The 19,286-nt window shown below is 67.5% G+C and overlaps 3 protein-coding genes across 5 annotated transcripts; 1 reads left to right on the top strand and 2 right to left on the bottom strand.

Moving 5' to 3' along the window:
• Positions 1-364: 364 nt before the first annotated feature.
• MBOAT7 (membrane bound O-acyltransferase domain containing 7) lies at positions 365-8,285 on the bottom strand. Its single transcript, XM_050927518.1, has 8 exons — positions 8,135-8,285; positions 6,561-6,643; positions 5,797-5,926; positions 4,774-4,900; positions 2,860-3,016; positions 1,841-2,192; positions 1,215-1,403; positions 365-774 (listed from the first exon to the last, which is right to left on the bottom strand). The coding sequence occupies exons 2-8, from the start codon at positions 6,634-6,636 to the stop codon at positions 372-374; spliced, it is 1,434 nt and encodes a 477-aa protein (XP_050783475.1). The 5' UTR covers positions 6,637-6,643; positions 8,135-8,285; the 3' UTR covers positions 365-371.
• An 83-nt stretch (positions 8,286-8,368) lies between these two features.
• On the top strand, positions 8,369-11,340 carry TSEN34 (tRNA splicing endonuclease subunit 34). 3 transcript variants are annotated; one of them, XM_050927549.1, is made up of 5 exons: positions 8,369-8,461; positions 9,275-9,542; positions 10,091-10,247; positions 10,599-10,853; positions 11,040-11,340. In XM_050927549.1, exons 2-5 carry the CDS (start codon positions 9,288-9,290, stop codon positions 11,225-11,227), a joined length of 855 nt encoding a protein of 284 aa, XP_050783506.1. In that variant the 5' UTR covers positions 8,369-8,461; positions 9,275-9,287; the 3' UTR covers positions 11,228-11,340. The 3 variants fall into 3 exon arrangements, with proteins under 3 accessions (XP_050783506.1, XP_050783507.1, XP_050783505.1); XM_050927550.1 differs by having other exon boundaries at positions 8,433-8,461; positions 9,236-9,542; XM_050927548.1 differs by lacking the exon at positions 8,369-8,461 and having other exon boundaries at positions 9,093-9,542.
• A 619-nt stretch (positions 11,341-11,959) lies between these two features.
• Positions 11,960-19,015, bottom strand: GRWD1 (glutamate rich WD repeat containing 1). The gene is made up of 7 exons (XM_050927491.1): positions 18,742-19,015; positions 17,895-18,012; positions 16,994-17,150; positions 16,477-16,690; positions 13,691-13,833; positions 13,133-13,330; positions 11,960-12,774 (listed from the first exon to the last, which is right to left on the bottom strand). The coding sequence occupies exons 1-7, from the start codon at positions 18,998-19,000 to the stop codon at positions 12,454-12,456; spliced, it is 1,410 nt and encodes a 469-aa protein (XP_050783448.1). The 5' UTR covers positions 19,001-19,015; the 3' UTR covers positions 11,960-12,453.
• Positions 19,016-19,286: the final 271 nt, after the last annotated feature.

The raw sequence follows: 19,286 nt of genomic DNA, 5'->3' as shown, positions 1-19,286 counted from the left end.
TAGAAAACACCCTCTTAGGTGTGGGTCTTGCTGGGAGGGGGAGAATCTCCTGCCTATGCAGGGGAAGGGCTCTTCCCCCCCACACACAGGGAGAGGGGGAGGGGCAGGCCGGCCAGAACCCTTGGGGGAAGCAGAGTAACAGATCAGTCTCTCTCCCCCCCCACCACCCCCAAAGGAAGTCTGGGGCACATTCCCCCTCCCAGCCAGCCGGGGGGGGGCTGTAGAGAGGGGAGGATGGGGGGCCACTCCATTTACCTCTGCCCTTCCCCCCAACCCCCTCCATGGCCAGCACAGAGCCCATGTGCAGGTCCTGTTCCCAGCCCCCAGGGTGTGGCCCCCCAGGGCCCGGAGCAGGGGGCCCTGCGCCCTGGCTATTCCCGGGCCCCCAGAGGTCCTGGGCGGGGGGCTCCCTCGGCCCCTCGCTCGCGGTGCGGCCCCTGGGCGGCAGGCCGGGGCAGGGCGCGGCCCAGGAGCAGCAGGGCCAGGGCACCCAGGTGGACGCAGAAGTAGACGGAGCGCCAGTACTGCAGGGTGGCACCCAGCTCCAGCAGCACGAAGCCCATGCACATGTAGTCGTAGGCCCGCATCTTGAGGAACCAGTGCACCCAGGCGCCCCAGGAGCGGTCGGGCTCCGGCGCCGCCCCCCGGCGCCCCCGCAGCCCGGCCTCCATCGCCCCCTCCGCCGCCAGGCACAGCGGGATGGTCAGAAAGCTGAGGTAGTACCCGGGATGCAGGCCGTGCCAATAGGCCGAGATCAGCATGGTCCAGCCGCTCCTGGGGGGATGACAGGGAGGGTGGGGTTAGCTGGGGGGAAGGGCTGAGCCCCCCTGTCCCCCAGCCTTTTGCGAGTCCTCCCCCACATCCCTGAGACCCCCCCCATTTGAAGCCCCCCTCAAGATTTCACCTCTATTCCCTCCTGTCTATGAGCCCCCCCATGTCCCCCCCGACTCTCCCTCCCCCTGGTATCCACCCACCCCATGAGACACCCCCCACGGATGATTTCCCCTTCATGCCCCATATTGGGTCCTTCATCCTCTCCCTGCCACAAGGCCCCCCCCCCCACATAACCCCACATCTCCGAGCCCCCTATCTGACCCCCCCGTTACCTCCTCCCCCTGATCTCCAAGCCCCACTTGATCTGCGAGCACCCCCACCCCAGGGATATTCGAGCCCCCCCCCATGGTTTCCCCCTCGTGGCTCCCCGCGCCCCCCACCTCATGACGTAGGAGCGGAAGGGAGCGCTCTTGTAGATGTACTGGGCCAGCCACCACTGCACGCTCATGTTCCAGTACCGCATGCCGTCCCGCACCCGCACGCAGAAGTCGGTGCCGTACGGGTCAATGTTCTTGATGGTCTCGTAGTCGTACTCGGGGGGAGCCGCCCCTGGCGCCCCCTCCTCCGCACTGGGGTGGGGGAGAGCACTCAGTGACAGGGAATCAGACCTTACCTCGGGGCCGCATGGGGGCTGGTACCCCCTAGAGGGGACAGGCTCCAGGCCCATTTCCCGTCCCCCTGAGCCAGCCAGTCCCTGCCCGGGGGCTGGATGGGGCCAGCGCCCCCTAGAGGGGAGAGGTCCCAGGCCCCATTCTCCACCCCGTGAGCCAGCCAGTCCCTGCCCTAGGGCCGGATGGGGGCTGATGCCCCCTAGGTGGGACAGGCCCCATGCCCCATTTCCCACCCCCCTGAGCCAGCCAGTCCCTGCCCTGGGGCTGGATAGGAGCCAGTGCTCCCTGGAGGGGAAAGGCCCCGTGCCCCATTTCCTGCCCCCCTGAGCCAGCCAATCACAGCCCTGGGGCTGCGTGGCACCCAGCGCCCCAGAGGGGCAAGCCCATGGGCGCACCTGGGGCAGTGGACGGTGGGGCCCCCGCCGGGGCGGGCGTGGGCGGCTGTGGGGTAGGCCCCGAAGGTGGCGGCGATGCAGGCGCACTCGGCGCAGAGCCAGGCCACGTAGAAGCGCATGCGAAAGACGAAGAAGACGGGTACCATGTAGAAGAGGCGGAAGGGCAGCGCCCGGGCGGCAAAGGCCTCGCTCCGCACGTACTCCAGCGGGAAGAGCTGCGCGGCCCCCAGGAAGAGCAGCCCGTAGACCGGCACCAGCCTGGCCCGCGCCACCAGGGGGCGCCAGCTGGGGATGGCCTGCGAGTCCGGCTGCTGCAGCCAGTCCAGGTGGGTCCTGTAGCGGTAGAAGGGACCTGGGGGGCAGCGTATGGGGATGGAGGGTGACGGGAGAGGAGGGGTGTGTGGGTGGGGGGGAGGTAGATGAAGGAGGAGGCCGGAGGGAGGAAAGAACGAAAGGGGGAAAAGGAGAGAAATACAGTTAAAGGTAACTGGAAAAAAGACTCCGGCTGGACCCCCTCCCACCACAGAGCTGAGGAGCGAACCCAGGAGTCCTGGCTCCCAGCTTCCCCACCCCGCTCTGACCACTAGCCCACACTCCAGAGCCGGGGAGAGAACCCAGGCGTCCTGGCTCCCAGCTCCCCCGTACTCTGACCACTAGCCCCCCCTCCCGCTCCAGAGCTGGGGAGAGAACCCAGGCATCCTGGCTCCCAGCTCCCCCGTGCTCTGACCCCTAGCCCCCCCTCCCGCTCCAGAGCTGGGGAGAGAACCCAGGCATCCTGGCTCCCAGCTCCCCCGTGCTCTGACCACTAGCCCACCCCTCCCCCTCCAGAGCTGAGGAGAGAACCCAGGCATCCTGGCTCCCAGCTCCCCCGTGCTCTGACCACTAGCCCACCCCTCCCCCTCCAGAGCTGAGGAGAGAACCCAGGCGTTCTGGATCCCAGCTCCCCCGTGCTCTGACCACTAGCCCCCCATCCCCTCGCAGAGCCAGGCAGAGAACCCAGGTGTCCGGCCGCCCCGTACCTGTCATGAGCCCCACGTAGCAGTAACTGTAGCAGAGGATCGAGCCCAGCCCCGGCACGCTGGGGATCAGCCCAATCGCGGGGCCCTTGGCAGACGAGGTGACGTCCTGCTTCTTGGCCCGACTGATCTCCTGCACCTCATTGGCCAGGCTCACCATCTAGGGCAGGGGGAGCAACCCACGGAGTGAGCGTCACCTACGGGACCACTGCCACGGCACCGCACCCCCTAGTGCCCCACTGCCACGGCACCGCACCCCCTAGTGCCTCGCCACCACAGCACCACGCCCCCTGCACCCTGCCACCACAGCGCCCCCACATGTCCTGCCGCCACGGCATTGCGCCCTGCCACCACACACCCCATGCCCCACAGCATAGCACCCCCACACCCCATTTCACAGCACCCCCTAGTGCCTCACCACCACAGCACAGCGCCCCCTAGTGCCCCGCCACCACAGCACAGTGCCCCCTGCGCCCTGCCACCACATCACAGTGCCCCCTAGTGCCTCGCCACCACAGCACAGCGTCCCCTAGTGCCTCACCACCACAGCACAGGGCCCCCACATGTCCTGCTGCCACGGCACCGCGCCCCCTAGTGCTTCACCACCACACCAACGTGCCCCCTGTGCCCTGCCACCACAGCACCGCGCCCCCTAGTGCCCCACCACCACAGCACTGAGCCCCCTGTGCCCTGCCACCACAGCACTACGCCCCCTAGTGCCTCACCACCACAGCACAGGGCCCCCACATGTCCTGCCGCCACGGCACCGCGCCCCCTAGTGCCCCACCACCACAGCACAGCGCCCCCTGCGCCCTGCCACCATAGCACTGCGCCCCCTAGTGCCTCACCACCACAGCACCGCGCCCCCTGCGCCCTGCCACCACAGCACTGAGCCCCCTGTGCCCTGCCAACACACACTCCATGCCCCACAGCACAGGGCCCCCACACCCCATGCCACAGCGCCTCCTAGTGCTTCACCACCACACCACAGGGCCCCCACACGTTCTGCCACCACGGCATCGCGCCCCCTAGTGCCCCACCACAACACCACAGGGCCCCCACACGTCCTGCCGCCACGGCATCGCGCCCTGCCACCACACACCCCATGTCCCACAGCACAGCACCCCCCACAGCCCATTTCACAGCACCCCCTAGTGCCTAATCACCACAGCACAGCGCCCCCTAGTGACCCACCACCACAGCACAGGGCCCCCACACATCCTCCCGCCACGGCACCGCGCCCCCTAGTGCCCCACCACCACAGCACAGCGCCCCCTGTCACCACAGCACAGCGCCCCCTAGTGCCTCACCACCACAGCACAGGGCCCTCACACGTCCTGCCACCAAGGCAGCGCACCCCCTAGTGCCTCACCACCACGGCACAGGGCCCCCACACGTCCTGCCGCCACGGCATCGCGCCCCCTAGTGCCTCACCACCACACCACAGGGCCCCCACATGTCCTGCCGCCACGGCATCGCGCCCTGCCACACACACCCCATGCCCCACAGCACAGCGCCCCCCACACCACATGACACAGTGCCCCCTAGTGCTTCACCACCACACCACAGGGCCCTCACACGTCCTGCCACCAAGGCACCCTAGCACCCCACCGCCATGGCACCATGCCCCCTAGTGCCTCATCACCACACCACAGGGCCCCCCCCATGCCCCATGGTACAGCACCCCACTGCCACAGCACAGCTGCCCCTAGCGCCCCATGGCCACAGCACAGCACCCATCCACACCCCATGGCACAGCGCCTCCTGGTACCCCACTGCCACAGCACAGCGGCCCCCCAGCACCCCGCCGCCACGGCCCAGCACCCCCTAGTGCCCCAGAGGGGCCAGCAGTGACCAGGAGCGCAGAGCGCCCCCTGCTGAGCCCCCTGCCCCGCCCCGCCCCACCCCCTGCAGCACCTTGAGGGTCAGCAGCAGCTGCACGGCATTGGTGAAGGGGGTGGGGGCCGGCAGCCCGAAGAAAGTCACCGTCCGGAAGAAGAGCAGGTAGGAGAAGGTCCAGCTGAGGGTCAGGTAGTGACAGGACCTGCCGGCAGAGGGCGGGTTAATTGGCCACACTCCCAGAATCCCTTGCTCCCATCACTACCCCCCAATCCCTCCCGGCTCCCACAATCCCCTGCTCCCATCACCACCCCCCAACCCCTCCCGGCTCCCACAATCCCCTGCTCCCGTCACCACCCCCCGACCCCTCCCGGCTCCCACAATCCCCTGCTCCCGTCGCCACCCCCCCCAACCCTTCCCGGCTCCCACAATCCCCTGCTCCCGTCGCCACCCCCAACCCCTCCCGGCTCCCACAATCCCCTGCTCCCGTCACCCCCCCAACCCCTCCCGGCTCCCACAATCCCCTGCTCCCGTCACCACCCCCCAACCCCTCCCGGCTCCCACAATCCCCTGCTCCCGTCACCACCCCCCGACCCCTCCCGGCTCCCACAATCCCCTGCTCCCGTCACCACCCCCCGACCCCTCCCGGCTCCCACAATCCCCTGCTCCCGTCACCACCCCCCGACCCCTCCCGGCTCCCACAATCCCCTGCTCCCGTCACCCCCCCCAACCCCTCCTGGCTCCCACAATCCCCTGCTCCTGTCACCCCCCCAATCCCTCCTGGTTCCCACAATCCCCTGCTCCCGTCACCACCCCCCAACCCCTCCTGGCTCCCAGAATCCCCTGCTCCCCTCTGTCCCCCGCACCCCGCCTGGTTCCCAGAATCTCCTGCTCTGGCCCCCTAAATCCCTCCTGGTTCCCAGAATCCCCTAGTCCTGTCACCCCTCCACCCCCTCACAGTTCCCAGAATCCCTTGCTCCCCTCCGCTCTCCCCCAACTGCTCCCATCACCCCCCCACCCTCTCTACAGCTCCCAAAATCCCCGCTCCACTCTACCCACTAGGCATCACTCCTCTGCCAGGCGTCCTAGCTCCTTCCTTACCGGGGGGAGAGGCTGAGGATGACCCATGTGCCCAGGATGGTGACCAGGGAGTGCAAGGTGTGGATGTTGCAGGTGACCAGCGTCAAGAACAGCCCCACGGCTGCCCCCCCAAACTGCTTCACTTGGTGTCCTGGGGGGGGGCAAGGAGGAAAGAGACACAGATCAGATCCCAGGTCCCTTCCCACTGAGACCCCTGGGGAGCAAAGTCAGCTGGAACTTTGGGCGACCTGGGCAGGGGGGCGGGGAATGGGGTACGGGGCCTCTCCCCTCTAGGGGGTGCCAGCTCCCATCCAGCCTTGGGGAGGGGGGTTGGCTGGCTTGGGGGGCAGGGAATGGGGCACAAAGGAGCTCAGGAGGTGGGGCTTCTGTACCCCCAAACTCCCATCCCCTATCGATGGGACCCCAGAGTCCAGGAGCTTCTACTACAAGACTGGCGGGGGAAGCTAGTGCCAGGGTCTCCCGCCCCCACACGCCAGCCCCCTAAAATACCTCCAGACCCCTTCTAGCTCCAGACAAACCCAACCCCCCCTCCCCGAGCTGAACCGGAATGGAGAGAGGAAATCTCGCAAGAGAAGCTGAGGTGAGGAAACCTCAAACAGGGCTGGGTGGGGCACACTGGAGGGAATGGGGGGATGGGCCCTTGTTGGAGGGAAAGGGGGGGGTCTCTTTGGTGCAACTTTTTCTAGCCCCAATCCCTGTCCCCCCACCAGCAATGGCATCAAGGGGAGGGGCCAGAGTTGCACCCCCCAGTCGGTGTCACTCACCCCCTCTCTTGAAGACAAAGCCAATGGGGATAGAGAAAAGCAGCACGGCCAGGTAGGTCCACTCCTCCGGGGTCATCCCAGCTCTGCCGGGGGAGGAGGAAAAAACAGTGTCGGGCAGTTCCACAGGCCACCCACCCCACCGGAGCAGGGGGCAGCGGCTGCAGGGGGTGCTGGGGGCTCAGCTCCTCTGCAGATGGTAGAGAAAGAGCAAGGAGGGGAGATCCAGCCCCAGGGCAGGGACTGGCTTGGGGGGGGGGGAATGGGGCCTGGGGCCGCTCCCCTCTAGGGGTGCTCTCATTCCATGGCCTGGGGAGTGTATCGAGTTTGCTGAGTCTCAGCCCCGCTCCCAGGAGCCCCCATCGCCCAGCCCATCTGTGTGCCCCCTGCCCCCCCACAGCCAAGTGGCCATGGGATGGATGGGCCAGAGAGACCCAGCCTTGGGGGGTGGACACTAAGACAGTAAAGTGGGGGGCTGCGTGGGGGCTGGGCTCAGTGCTTACGTGACATAAAATGGGGAGCTGTGGGAAGAGGGCAGCAGCAGGGTGCCCTCAGCTCTGGGGGGTGCACAGCCTCTGCCGGACCGGTACCTACACCCCAGTTCACCCAGTAGGGACTAGTGGCCACTGCCCAGCCCCCTCCCCAGACACTCCCCCCCACACCCAACGGCACAGCCACATTCACTCTCCTTCCTCACCTTCCCCTCAGCCCCCCTGGCATGAACCCCTCAGCAAGTGAGGTCTAGTGGTTAGAGCGGGAGCGCTGAGGGCTCGGCCCCAAGTTCTATCCCACATGGGCTCCCTGCTCCCTCCATCTAAACCCCCAGCTGCTAACTTCCAATCTCTAATCCATGCAGCTCACCCCCCCCCCATTAGCCATTGCTGGTGCTGGGGAGAGAGGGGAACACACCCCTCCCCGTTTAATCTCCCCACACCCATTAATCCTCTCCATTAGGGGAGCTCCTAGAGTCCCTCGTCCCAGACCAGCCCCTCATTGTGCCAGGTGCTGTATGTTATTTATTAGGTGTATTATAGTAGCTCATAGCCCTGCACCCATTGTGCCAGGCACTGTACATTTATGAGGTGTAGTGCAGTAATTTCTATCCCTGCCCCCATTGCGCCAGGCGCTGTACATTATTTATTAGGTGTATTACAGTGGCTCCCAGCCCTGCTCTCATTTTGCACCAGGTGCTGTACGTTATTTATTAGGTGTATTACAGTAGCCCATAGCCCCACACCCATTGCGCCAGGCGCTGTACGTTATTTATTTGGTGTATTACAGTGGCTCCCAGCCCTGCTCCCATTTTGCACCAGGCGCTGTACGTTATTTATTAGGTGTATTATGGTAGCTCGTAGCCCCACACCCATTGCACCAGGTGCTGTACAAACACACAGCTCCCACCCCCTGCAGCTCACCCCCAGATTAGCAGTCCGGCCCGAGGGGGCGGGGGCACATAAGGGTTTTAGAAAAGGTGGGAACCCCACATCAGGTGGGGATGGGAAACACCCTGGAGTTTCTCCCCCCTCCCCACAATTCAAGTGCGGCCCCACGGCCCTCAAGTTCACAGCCTTACTCACCAGCACCCACTTCTCCCGGGGGGGGGGGTCAGTGCAGAATTCACACCCCTGGGGGCACCTTTGCACGGACTCACACCCCTGCGAGTGATTCCCTCCCCCACCCACTTAGCTGCCTACCCGCCCCCAGCTCACTTCCTCCACGCCCTGCACCCATTGGGCCCTGCAATTTGCAACCCCCCCCCTCCACCCCAGCTCGGGTATTGGCCAATGGGGCCTTCGCTCAGCTGCGATAACCCCGCCCCCTCGCCCTGCAGGAGCAGAGGGACCAGCCAGCTTGGCTTTGCAAACACCCCCCAGAGCTGGGTGCAGGGAAGACCAGGGGTGAAGGTGAGTGAGCTGGGGATTGCGGGGTGGGGGTAGCCCTTGGAGAAGAGATTACCCAAAATGTCCTGGAGGAAAGAAGCAAGTTTTGTATAGGTGCATGTGGCCCTTTAAGAAATTGTTTCCCAGAATTCCTTTGGGGGTTAAGTTGTGGGGGGGTGGCCCTTTAAGAATGGGTTACCCAGAACACCTTGCGGGGAAAGGGGAGAGATTTTCTATTTTTAGTGTGTGGCCCTTTAAGAAACTGTTTCCCAGAATCCTTTGTGTGGGGGGAGGGGGCGTCAATGGAAGTTTTTAAGAATGGGACTCCCAGAATGCCTGGGGCAGTGGGCGTGGTTTGGTGTGGGTGGGTGTGGCCCTTTAAAGGGATTCCCCTCTTGTAGCCAGAACCAAACTCCCTGAAAAGGGGCTTTCCCAGCATCCTCTGGGGCATCAGCACCGCTTGGCCACTCTAGCCGCAGGGCATGCTGGGATAGCGGCACCCTTGCCCCAAAGCATGATGGGATTGCAGTGCACCCCCCCCCCCATCCCTAGCCCCAGGGAATGCAGGGATTGTGCCCCCCTCACCCTGGGGAATGCTGGGACTGCCCCCGGCCTGGGCTGGGGGCCTGGTGGGGGACCTGGCTATGGCGGTGGGGCCTAGTCCCAGGGCATGCTGGGATTGTGGCGCCCCCTGCCCCAGGGCATGCTGGGATTGTGGTGTCCTGCCCCAGAAGTAGCTGCATCTCAGCCCTGGGCGAGGGGTCCCCGTATAACCAGCCCCTGCGCCCTGCCCCAAAGGGGCCACATCCCCCATTCTCACTGCTCCCCTCCCTGCAGCTGCCGCAGCGCCATGATACGGATCCACGTGCTGGAGGGGGCGGCTCTGGTGTGGAGCGCGGAGGACGCCCGGGAGATCCGTGAGCGGTTCCGGCTGGTGGGGACCCTGGTGGGGGCACTGGCCCGCAAGCCACGGCAGAACGCGCGCCTGGGCCTCCCCCTGCAGCTGCTCCCCGAGGAGGCCCGGCTGCTTGCTGAGCTGGGCGCAGCCGTCTTGGTGAGGGGCACCGAGACCCAGCCCCCGGCGGAGGGGGAGGAACTGACCCAGGTGAGGGACCCTGGGCCTTGCTCCTCCAGGGGGTGCCGATCCAGGTCAGGGCAGGGACTGGCTGAGCAGTGGGTCACAGAATGGGGCACAGGGCCTTTCCCCTCTAGGGGGTGCCAGCTCCCATCCCGCCCCAGGGCAGGGACTGGCTGGCCCGGAGGGGGGTGGGAATGGGGCTCGGGGCTGTTCCCATCCAGCCCCAGGGCAGTCACTGGCTGGCTCGGGTGGGGCGGGGTGGGAAGGGCAGGGAATGGGGCACAGGGCCTTTCCCTCTAGGGGGTGCCAGCTCCCATCCGGCCCCAGGGCAGGGACTGGCTGGCCCGGAGGGGGGTGGGAATGGGGCTCGGGGCTGTTCCCATCCAGCCCCAGGGCAGTCACTGGCTGGCTCGGGAGTGGAGGGGAGGGAGGGCAGGGAATGGGGCACAGGGCCTTTCCCTCTAGGGGCACCAACTCCAGCAGAGGGGCAGAGCATGTTTGGGGCAGGTGTCCTGTGGGGGGATGACTGTGCCATGCGCCCCATACTGGAGCTAACCCCCTCTCCCCAAACCCAGGAATCCGAGGTGGAGGCCTACCAGCGGGAGCTGGAGGAGAGCTACCAAGAGCAGCAGCGCCTGGCTGGGGCAGAGAGGGGGGCCCTGCTGGCCCGGCTGGCCGAGCACATTGCCCAGGGCCGAGCCCGCCGCAGAGAGCAGCGCGGGGAGATGCCAGGTGGGGTTGGGGCTCAGAGAGGAGACCTGCTAGGGAAACCCAGGGCTGCAGAGAAACGGGGGGCTTAGTAGGGGGCACTGTCCCTGGTGGTAGGGCTCAGTTAGGCAGGATTTGTTTGTGGATAAGCACCAGGCCCCCGGATACCCAGCCCCCTGCGCCCCACCCCAGAGGGGCCACGTACCTGCACGGGGTGAGGAGTCCCCATATACCCAGTCCCCGCACCCCACCCCAGAGGGGCCATGTCCTTGAACTGGGTGAGGGGTCCCCATATACCCAGCCCCTGCGCACACCCCAGAGGCAGCCGCATTCTGGCCCCAGCTTCCCCTAGCCTGTTGCTCTCTCCATTTCCAGACACGGTGGAGGATTCGGGACTCCTGGATTTGCCCTTCGTCCTGCCCCGCGACTCCATGATGGTCCAGCTGCCTACAGCGCGGTGGCGCCCAGGGCGGGTTGAGCAGGTGGACTGGACCTCCCCTTCCCCGGACTGGCCTCACGCTGGCCGCCCAGCCCACGAGGCCCGGTACCGCGTCTTCCGCGAGCTGTGGGGCAGGGGCTACTACCTGTCCGGAGGAAGCAAGTTTGGGGGAGACTTCCTTGTATACCCAGGTAGGTGGGGGGAGCCTAGGGATGCTGATCAGCCCTGGGGAGGGGAGCAGGGGCACTGCAGGCCCCAGATGTGAGGGAGGGGCTGGGTTGGGGGATGCTCGGGGAAGGGAGTAGAGGGGAGGATTGGAGGGGATGGGGCAGGGGGAAGCTGGCCTGACCCCTCCCCCATCTGCCTCTCCCCTGCAGGTGACCCCCTGCGGTTCCATGCCCACTATATCGCGCTGTGCTGCCCCCCGGAGGCCCCTCTCCCGCTCCACGCCCTGGTGGCTGCCACCCGCCTGGGCACCAGCGTCAAGAAGACCCTGCTGCTCTGCTCACCAGGCGCGGGCGGCGCCCTCGCATTCACCTCCCTGCAATGGAGCGGGCTCCAGTGACACCCGCGGGGACAGCCGGGAACTGGGGGGCACAATCCGCTCCCAACCAGGCACGGAGCACCCCTCCCCCGGGGCGCTGCTGGGAGTGTCTGCCGGCGTGGGGGAGCCCAGGGCTGTATGTCAGGAGTGAGGGGCACTGGGGGGGAGGGGGGGAGAGAAGGCACCAAGAAGGAGGGGCTGTGGGTCAGGATGGCACAGTCCAAGCTGGGAGGTGGGCTCCCCCCCCCCCCCCGATTGACCGAACTCCAGTAGGTTATGAACTTTTTTTAATTAAAACTGAACTTGCCAGAAAATAAGATAGTATGTACTAACCTGCTCCTGCACCCCCTTTGCAGGCAGGGCCCCCTCCCTGCCCAGAGGCATCCATGCAGGGGGTGGGGGAGAGATAGTGGACCCCTCCCCCAATCTGGGGTTAAAGTGGGAGGGGCCGGGCTGAGCCCCCCCCTCCCTGGGACAATGAATGCAAGTTTTTCCCTGCCCCCTCTCTGTATTTGGGGGCCTGTCTCCCATCCCCCCCAACCCCAGGGATCTGTGCACCCCCTGGGAGCTAGCTCTCCACCCACCATCAGTGCATGGTGGCAGCACCCAAAATATATTTGAAGTGAACCAACTCTTCCCCCCCCACCCATGCAGAATTAGTAGCCTCCGGAGCAATCCACCTCTCACAATAGAATGGGGGTGGTGACCCCCCCATCCCAAGTAGTAGCAACCAAATTCAGACCAAACCATGTACAATTGAGGGGAAAATTAGCTTGAAATCAGCCCCCCCATCCACATTAGATGGTAGCTCCCCAAAACAAGTTGCAGAACAGCGCATTTTCTGAAGGCATCTCCCCCCCCCATGCAGAATGAAAGGGTCCAGGTCCGGACACCAACCCTCAAATTCTGACCAATGGTAACAGTTGGAATAGTCCATCTGTAAGGAAGGAGTGGATAACACCATATCTCCCCACCCCATTTCATGCAATGGTACCAGCTACTAACTGGAACTGTCCACCTGCATGGACTGAGGAGGGGGAAAGTTTGTGTTGAGGCTCCTCATCTTGGGATCCCCTTCTTGGCTGTGCAATGACAGCAACTACTACGTGGAGCAAACCAACTCTCCTCCCCCCCCACTTTCTCCCCATTCTGTGCAATGGAAGCAGCAGACAGCTGGAATGGTCCATCTACAAGGGGGAGGCTCCCCCCCCCAGCCAGACTCTTCCCCCCCACCAGGCTCTGCCCCATCAGACGCTGATGGTGCGGAAGACGGTGAAGCCGGACAGGGCGGTGGTGATCAGGACCCCCGGGCACTGCGGGTGCCAGTGCAGCTCCTTGATGTCGGTCTCCCCCTGGTGCACGAAGAGCAGCTGGGGGGGAATGGAGGCCAGGGCCGGGTCATCCTCACTCTCCCCCTCTCCCTCCTGGTCCCGCTCCACTGCCAGGTCCCACTGGGTCACCTGGTCGTCCGCACCAGCAGCTGCGAACACCCCCCCGTCCGTGGGGTGCCACTCCACCGAGGTGACGGGCGCCGTGTGCTGCTTGAAGGTCGCCACACTCATGCCTGTCTGTGGGGGGGGAAGAGCAGCGGTGAGGGGGGGCTGCGAGTTGGGAGTGAGGGGCACCAGCAGGACTGGGGGGGAGTCCAGGGCTGGGCTAGCAGGGGACTGTGGGTTGGGAGTGAGGGGCACCAGCAGAGCTGCAGGGAGCCCAGGGCTGGGCTAGCAGGGGCTGCAGATCAGGAGTGAGGGGCACCGGCAGAGCTGGGGGGAGCCCAGAGCTGGGCTAGCAGGGGCTGTGGGTCAGGAGTGAGGGGCACCGGCAGAGCTGGGGGGAGCCCAGGGCTGGGCTAGCAGGGACTGCAGGTCACGCGTGAGGGGCACCAGCAGAGCTGGGGGGAGCCGGGGTGGGGGTGAGGTCACTGACCTGGAAGAGGCGCAGGTCCCAGATGCGCAGGGCCCCGTCGTCCCCCCCGCTGAGGAGAAAGGGCTCGTGGCGGTTCCAGCTGATGACATTGACGTCGCTGGCGTGGGCCTGGCTGGCCGTCAGCATGCAGGCCCGGCCCGGCGCCGCCCGCACGTCCCACACCCGGATGGACCCGTCCGCTGAGCACGAGGCAAACACCTGGGCAAGAGGGGGTCAAGGCAGCGTGGCTGCGGGCCGGGGCCCATCCACCCTGGTATCCTGCCCTGCCCCTCCGGATCAGCCCCACGGGCCCATCCACCCCGGTATCCTGCCCTGCCCCTCCGGATCAGCCCCACGGGCCCATCCACCCCGGTATCCTGCCCTGCTCCTCCAGATCAGCCCCACGGGCCCATCTACCCCGGTATCCTGCCCTGCCTCTCCGGAACAACCCCTGGGCCCATCTACCCTGGTATCCTGCCTTCTCCCATCCACCCCGGTATCCTGCCCTGCCCCTCCGGATCAGCCCCACGGGCCCATCCACCCCGGTGTCCTGTTTCTCCGGGCAGGGCTGCTTCTCACTGTAGCTTCTGTTGGCGACCACTGCAGGTCCTCCACGGAGGCGGTGTGGGCGGTGAAGGGGCGCTGGTCCACCTGCCACGTCCCGTCCGCCTTGGGGCTCCACAGGTGAATGTTCTTCTTTGAATCACCAGTCACGAGACGGCCTTGGGGTGGGGGCAGAACTGGGGTCACAGGGAGCTCCCCCAGCCAGCGCCCGTCACTCCCGACCCGCAGCCCCATCACTCCCAGCCCCGCCAGTGCCCCTCGCTCCCGACCCGCAGCCCCGATCACCCCCAGCTCCGCCAGCACCCCTCATCCCCGACCCACAACCCCCTCACTCCCAGCTCCACCAGTGCCCCTCACTCCCACCCGCAGACCCGTCACTCCCAGCTCTGCCAGTGTCCGTCAGTCCCGACCCACAGCCCTCATCACTCCCAGCCCCACCAGCACCCCTCATCCCCGACCCACAACCCCCTCACTCCCAGCTCCACCAGTGCCCCTCACTCCCACCCGCAGACCCGTCACTCCCAGCTCTGCCAGTGTCCGTCAGTCCCGACCCACAGCCCTCATCACTCCCAGCCCCGCCAGCGCCCCTCATCCCCGACCCGCAGCCCCGTCACCCCCAGCCCCGCCAGCGCCCCTCATCCCCGTCACCCCCAGCCCCGCCAGCGCCCCTCATCCCCGACCCGCAGCCCCGTCACCCCCAGCTCCGCCAGTGCCCCTCACTCCCAACCCGCAGCCCCGTCACCCCCAGCTCCGCCAGTGCCCCTCACTCCCGACCCGCAGCCCCGTCACCCCCAGCTCCGCCAGTGCCCCTCACTCCCGACCCGCAGCCCCGTCACTCCCAGCTCTGCCAGTGCCCCTCACTCCCGACCCGCAGCCCCCCATCACTCCCAGCCCCGCCAGCGCCCCTCATCCCTGACCTGCAGCCCCGTCACCCCCAGCCCCGCCAGTGCCCCTCACTCCCGACCCGCAGCCCCGCCAGTCTCTCTCACTCCCGACCCCGCAGCCCCTCCAGCGCCCCTAATCCCCGACCCGCAGCCCCATCACCCCCAGCCCTGCCAGCACCCCTCATCCCCGACCCGCAGCCCCGTCACCCCCAGCCCCGCCAGCGCCCCTCATCCCCGACCCGCAGCCCCGTCACCCCCAGCCCCGCCAGCGCCCCTCATCCCCGTCACCCCCAGCCCCGCCAGCGCCCCTCATCCCCGACCCGCAGCCCCATCACCCCCAGCTCCGCCAGTGCCCCTCACTCCCAACCCGCAGCCCCGTCACCCCCAGCTCCGCCAGTGCCCCTCACTCCCGACCCACAGCCCTCATCACTCCCAGCCCCGCCAGCGCCCCTCATCCCCGACCCGCAGCCCCGTCACCCCCAGCCCCGCCAGCGCCCCTCATCCCCGTCACCCCCAGCCCCGCCAGCGCCCCTCATCCCCGACCCGCAGCCCCGTCACCCCCAGCTCCGCCAGTGCCCCTCACTCCCAACCCGCAGCCCCGTCACCCCCAGCTCCGCCAGTGCCCCTCACTCCCGACCCGCAGCCCCGTCACCCCCAGCTCCGCCAGTGCCCCTCACTCCCGACCCGCAGCCCCGTCACTCCCAGCTCTGCCAGTGCCCCTCACTCCCGACCCGCAGCCCCCATCACTCCCAGCCCCGCCAGCGCCCCTCATCCCCGACCTGCAGCCCCGTCACCCCCAGCCCCGCCAGCGCCCCTCATCCCCGACCCGCAGCCCCGTCACCCCCAGCTCTGCCAGTGCCCCTCACTCCCGACCCGCAGCCCCGCCAGTGTCTCTCACTCCCGACCCAGCAGCCCCCTCAGCCCCGCCAGTGCCCCTCACTCCCGACCCGCAGCCCCCATCACCTCCAGCTCTGCCAGTGTGTCTCACTCCCGACCCGCAGCCCCCCCCAGTGCCCCTCACTCCCGACCTGCAGCCCCGTCACTCCCAGCTGTGCCAGTGCCCCTCATCCCCGACCCGCAGCCCCGTCGCTCCCAGCTCTGGCAGTGTCCTTCACTCCCGACCCGCAGCCCCGCCAGTGCCCCTCACTGCCGACTCGCAGCCCCCCCAGTGCCCCTCACTGCCGACCCGCAGCCCTGCCAGTGTCTCTCACTCCTGACCCGCAGCCCCCCCAGCGCCCCTCACTCCCGACCCGCAGTCCCGTCACCCCCAGCTCTGCCAGTGCCCCTCACTGCCGACCTGCAGCCCCCCCAGCCCCGCCAGTGCCCCTCACTTACCGACCCGCAGCCCCCCCAGCACCCCTCACTTACCGACCCGCAGCCCCCCCAGCACCCCTCACTTACCGACCCGCAGCCCCGTCACTCCCAGCTCTGCCAGTGCCCCTCACTCCCGACCCGCAGCCCCACCAGTGTCTCTCACTCCCGACCCGCAGCCCCACCAGTGCCCCTCACTCAGGGCCGGCGCTACGATTTAGGCGACCTAGGCAGTGGCCTAGGGCGCCAGAATTTTTGGGGGGTGCTATTTTTCCAGCGGGGGCGGCACGCGGGTCCGGTGGACCTACTGCAGTCATGCCGGCGGACGGTCCGCTACTGGAAAGGCTCCGGTGGAGCTGCCGCAGTCATTTCGGCGGACGCTGCGCTGGTCTAAAGGCTCCTGCGGACCTACCACAGTCATGCCTACGGCAGGTCCACCGGAGCCTTTAAACCAGTGGACCGTCCGCCGGCATGACTGCGGTAGGTCCACCGGAGCCGCGGGGGGCGGCGAAATGGCCGTCCGCCTAGGGCATCAGAAACCCTGGCGCAGCTCCTGCCCTCACTCCCAACCCGCAGCCCCCTGCCGCCCAGCGCCCCTTGGCTCACCGGGCACCATGGGGGACCAGTCCATGGCAAAGCCCTCGGTCATGTGTCCGGCAAAGGAGAAGAGGGGTTTGATTTTGGCCTGCTCCTCCCGCAGGAAAGTGGCCATGGCCTGAGGGTCCGAGATGGCCACCAGGGGACGCCGCAAGTCGTAGATCTCCACCTGCCCTTTCTCCGACCAGACGGCAGCCACCTGCGTCTCGCTCAGCTGGGTGACCTGCCGGGAAGAAAGGGTTAACCCGGCGTGGGCGTGGGGGCACCTGGGGGGCAGCGCTAGGGGGCCTGTGCTGCTGGGAGCAGGTGAGGCTGCACTGGGAGGGGAAGGGCTCCGCGGGGGATGCTGCTCTGGGGTGCTCAGTGGGGGGCACTGTGCTGGGGGGGCTCAGCAGGGGATTCTGCTTGGGGGGGATTTGAAGCGAGGGGGCTCGGTGTGGAGCACTGTGCTGGGGGGGTTCGGCAGGGGACTCTGCTCGGGGAGGGTTTGGCGCTGGGGGGCTCAGCAGTGGGGGAGGAGCCGTACCCGGACACGGTTGATGCCCCCGTAGTGGGGGATCATGGCAAGCTCCAGCTGGGGCTTCTTCTCCTCCTCCTCCTCCTCCTCCTCACTGTCGCTGCTCTCGGCGCCCGCGGCCCCCGCCCCCGTGCGGTGCAGATTGTGCATTTTCATCACCAGCAGCCTGGCAGAGAGAGGGACCCCCTGAGCCCTGCCCCCAGCCAGGGGCCCCAGCAGCGCCTGCGCCCCGCGGAATGGGGCCCGGGGCCTCTCCCATCCGGCCCCAGGAATGGGGCGCGGGGTATGTCCCCTCTAGGGGGCGTCGGCCTGAGCCCTGTCTCTGGCTCAGCACTGAGGCGAAGGGCCCCAGGGAGCCAGCCCCCCAGCCCCCCTCTGAGTCAGGCAGGGGGTTCTGGGGGATACCAGGGGCGATGTGGGTAACCGCCCAGGGCTCTGTGCTCAGGGGGTGCCGGCACCGGAGCAGGAGAAGGGGCGAGCACCTGCTGGGCTCCGCTCCTCACTCGCGGGCGGGTCGAGCCGCCTCCCAGCCTGGGGCAGGGCGGAGATCGGGGCTGTCTGTTGCCAGCTATGGCTGGGGGGGATCTGCCCCGGGCTCCAGCTGCGGGTGCCCTGTGGGGCGAACTGGGGCCGGGGCCTGGCCGTGCCCCCAGGGGCCAAGCTACGTCCACGCACCCCCAAGTGCCCGGGCAGCCTCTCACCCGCCCAGCCCCAAGTGCCTGGGCAGCCGGACGCACCTGGGCTAGCAGCGAGCGCCCCTGGGGTGCCCCGTGGTGCCCGAGCTGGGGCAGCGCTGAGAAGAGGGGCTCCCTGGGCAGGTGTGCTGGGGAGCACACAGGGGTCGCCACGTCTGGGGAGAAGCAGGGTGGGCAGCTGCGTCTCTGCCCCACGGCCGCCCCCCGGGTCTGACCTGTTGGCCTGGGCGGTCTCGGCCTGGGTGCCGGCGCAGAGCCGCAGGCTGAGCGGGAAGCGGCCGAGCTCCTGGCCCAGCGGGTCGGGCACCACGTCGAAACTCAGACAGGGGGCACCTGTGGGGAGAAAGGGGGTGAGAGGGAGAAAGGGTCATCTCTGCCCCATGGCCGTACCCCTGGCCTGCCACCCCCCTGCCTGTTCAGGAGCCCCCCGACCGCTCCATACCCTCCGAGGCCATGGCCTGTGCCCATCCTGTACCCTCCTGCCCGCCCCACACTGCAGCCCCATGTCTGTGCCCCCCACCCTCCCGCCCCACACTGCAGCCCCATGGCCTGTGCCAACCCCACTCTCCCGCCCGCCCCACACTGCAGCCCCATGTCTGTGCCCCCCCACCCTCCCGCCCGCCCCACACTGCAGCCCCATGTCTGTGCCCATCCCGTATCCTCCCGCCCCACACTGCAGCCCCATGTCTGTGCCCCCCACCCTCCCGCCCGCCCCACACTGCAGCCCCATGTCTGTTCCCCCCACCCTCCCACCTGCCCCACACTGCAGCCCCATGTCTGTGCCCCCCCACCCTCCCGCCCGCCCGCCCGCCCCACACTGTAGCCCCATGTCTGTGCCCATCCCGTATCCTCCCGCCCCACACTGCAGCCCCATGTCTGTGCCCCCCACCCTCCCCACACTGCAGCCCCATGTCTGTGCCCCCCCACCCCCCCGCCCCACACTGCAGCCCCATGTCTGTGCCCCCCCAACCTCCCGCCCGCCCCACACTGCAGCCCCATGTCTGTGCCCCCCCAACCTCCCGCCCGCCCCACACTGCAGCCCCATGTCCGCCCCCCGCTGACCGGTGCCCGCCCGGTGGTACAGCACATAGGCCTCCTCGTCCATCACCAGCTCCTCGCCCGGCCCCGGCGGGGGCCCCCGGCCCGGCAGATAGACCCGCCGCGGGACCCCCGCCTGCCCCTGCCCCTCGTCCCCGCTGCCGCTGCTGCTGCTCGCCCCGTCCCCAACCCGGCGCCACGCCGCCTCCGCCATCTTGGGACAGGGCAGCGCACGCTGCGCGCCGGCTTCACGCACTTCCGCCCTCAGTCTGCGCGACGCCATCTTGGGAGAGGAGAGGAAGCGAAGCCGCGGCCATATTGGACAAGGGCAACGGCCGCCATCTTGGAACGAGGCTGCGGGCCGCCCTCTTGGAAAGGGGCCGGGGTGATCCCAGCGCCGCCATTTTGACAAAGGGACTAGAGGAGCCGGCCGCCATCTTAGCAAGGGCGCAGCGGGGGCCGCCATCTTGGCAAAGGGCAACAGCGGCGCCATATTAACTGAGGGTAAACTCGTCAGAGCCGCGGCCAGCGCCATTTTCAGAAAGGGAAAAGCCCCAGCACCGCCCCGG

This window comes from Gopherus flavomarginatus, chromosome 18, assembly GCF_025201925.1.
Source record: "Gopherus flavomarginatus isolate rGopFla2 chromosome 18, rGopFla2.mat.asm, whole genome shotgun sequence".
NCBI lineage: Eukaryota > Metazoa > Chordata > Testudines > Testudinidae > Gopherus > Gopherus flavomarginatus.
Note: the sequence above shows the minus strand (reverse complement) of the source record. Positions and strands in the feature narration are given on the sequence as shown.

Excerpts from the sequence above, each read along its gene's own strand:
- TSEN34 (XM_050927548.1), top strand. The coding sequence starts at position 9,108 with ATGCTGGGATTGTGGCGCCCCCTGCCCCAGGGCATGCTGGGATTGTGG. Across the intron at positions 9,543-10,090 it reads AGGGGGAGGAACTGACCCAG|GAATCCGAGGTGGAGGCCTA; the intron begins GTGAGGGACCCT and ends CCCCAAACCCAG. Across the intron at positions 10,854-11,039 it reads AGACTTCCTTGTATACCCAG|GTGACCCCCTGCGGTTCCAT; the intron begins GTAGGTGGGGGG and ends TCTCCCCTGCAG.
- GRWD1 (XM_050927491.1), bottom strand. The coding sequence starts at position 19,000 with ATGGCGTCGCGCAGACTGAGGGCGGAAGTGCGTGAAGCCGGCGCGCAG. Across the intron at positions 17,151-17,894 it reads GAGACCGCCCAGGCCAACAG|GCTGCTGGTGATGAAAATGC; the intron begins GTCAGACCCGGG and ends TCTCTCTGCCAG. Across the intron at positions 13,331-13,690 it reads GGTCGCCAACAGAAGCTACA|GTGTTTGCCTCGTGCTCAGC; the intron begins GTGAGAAGCAGC and ends CCTCTTGCCCAG.
- MBOAT7 (XM_050927518.1), bottom strand. The coding sequence starts at position 6,636 with ATGACCCCGGAGGAGTGGACCTACCTGGCCGTGCTGCTTTTCTCTATC. Across the intron at positions 2,193-2,859 it reads CTACGTGGGGCTCATGACAG|GTCCCTTCTACCGCTACAGG; the intron begins GTACGGGGCGGC and ends GCTGCCCCCCAG. Across the intron at positions 1,404-1,840 it reads CCCACCGTCCACTGCCCCAG|TGCGGAGGAGGGGGCGCCAG; the intron begins GTGCGCCCATGG and ends CCCCCACCCCAG.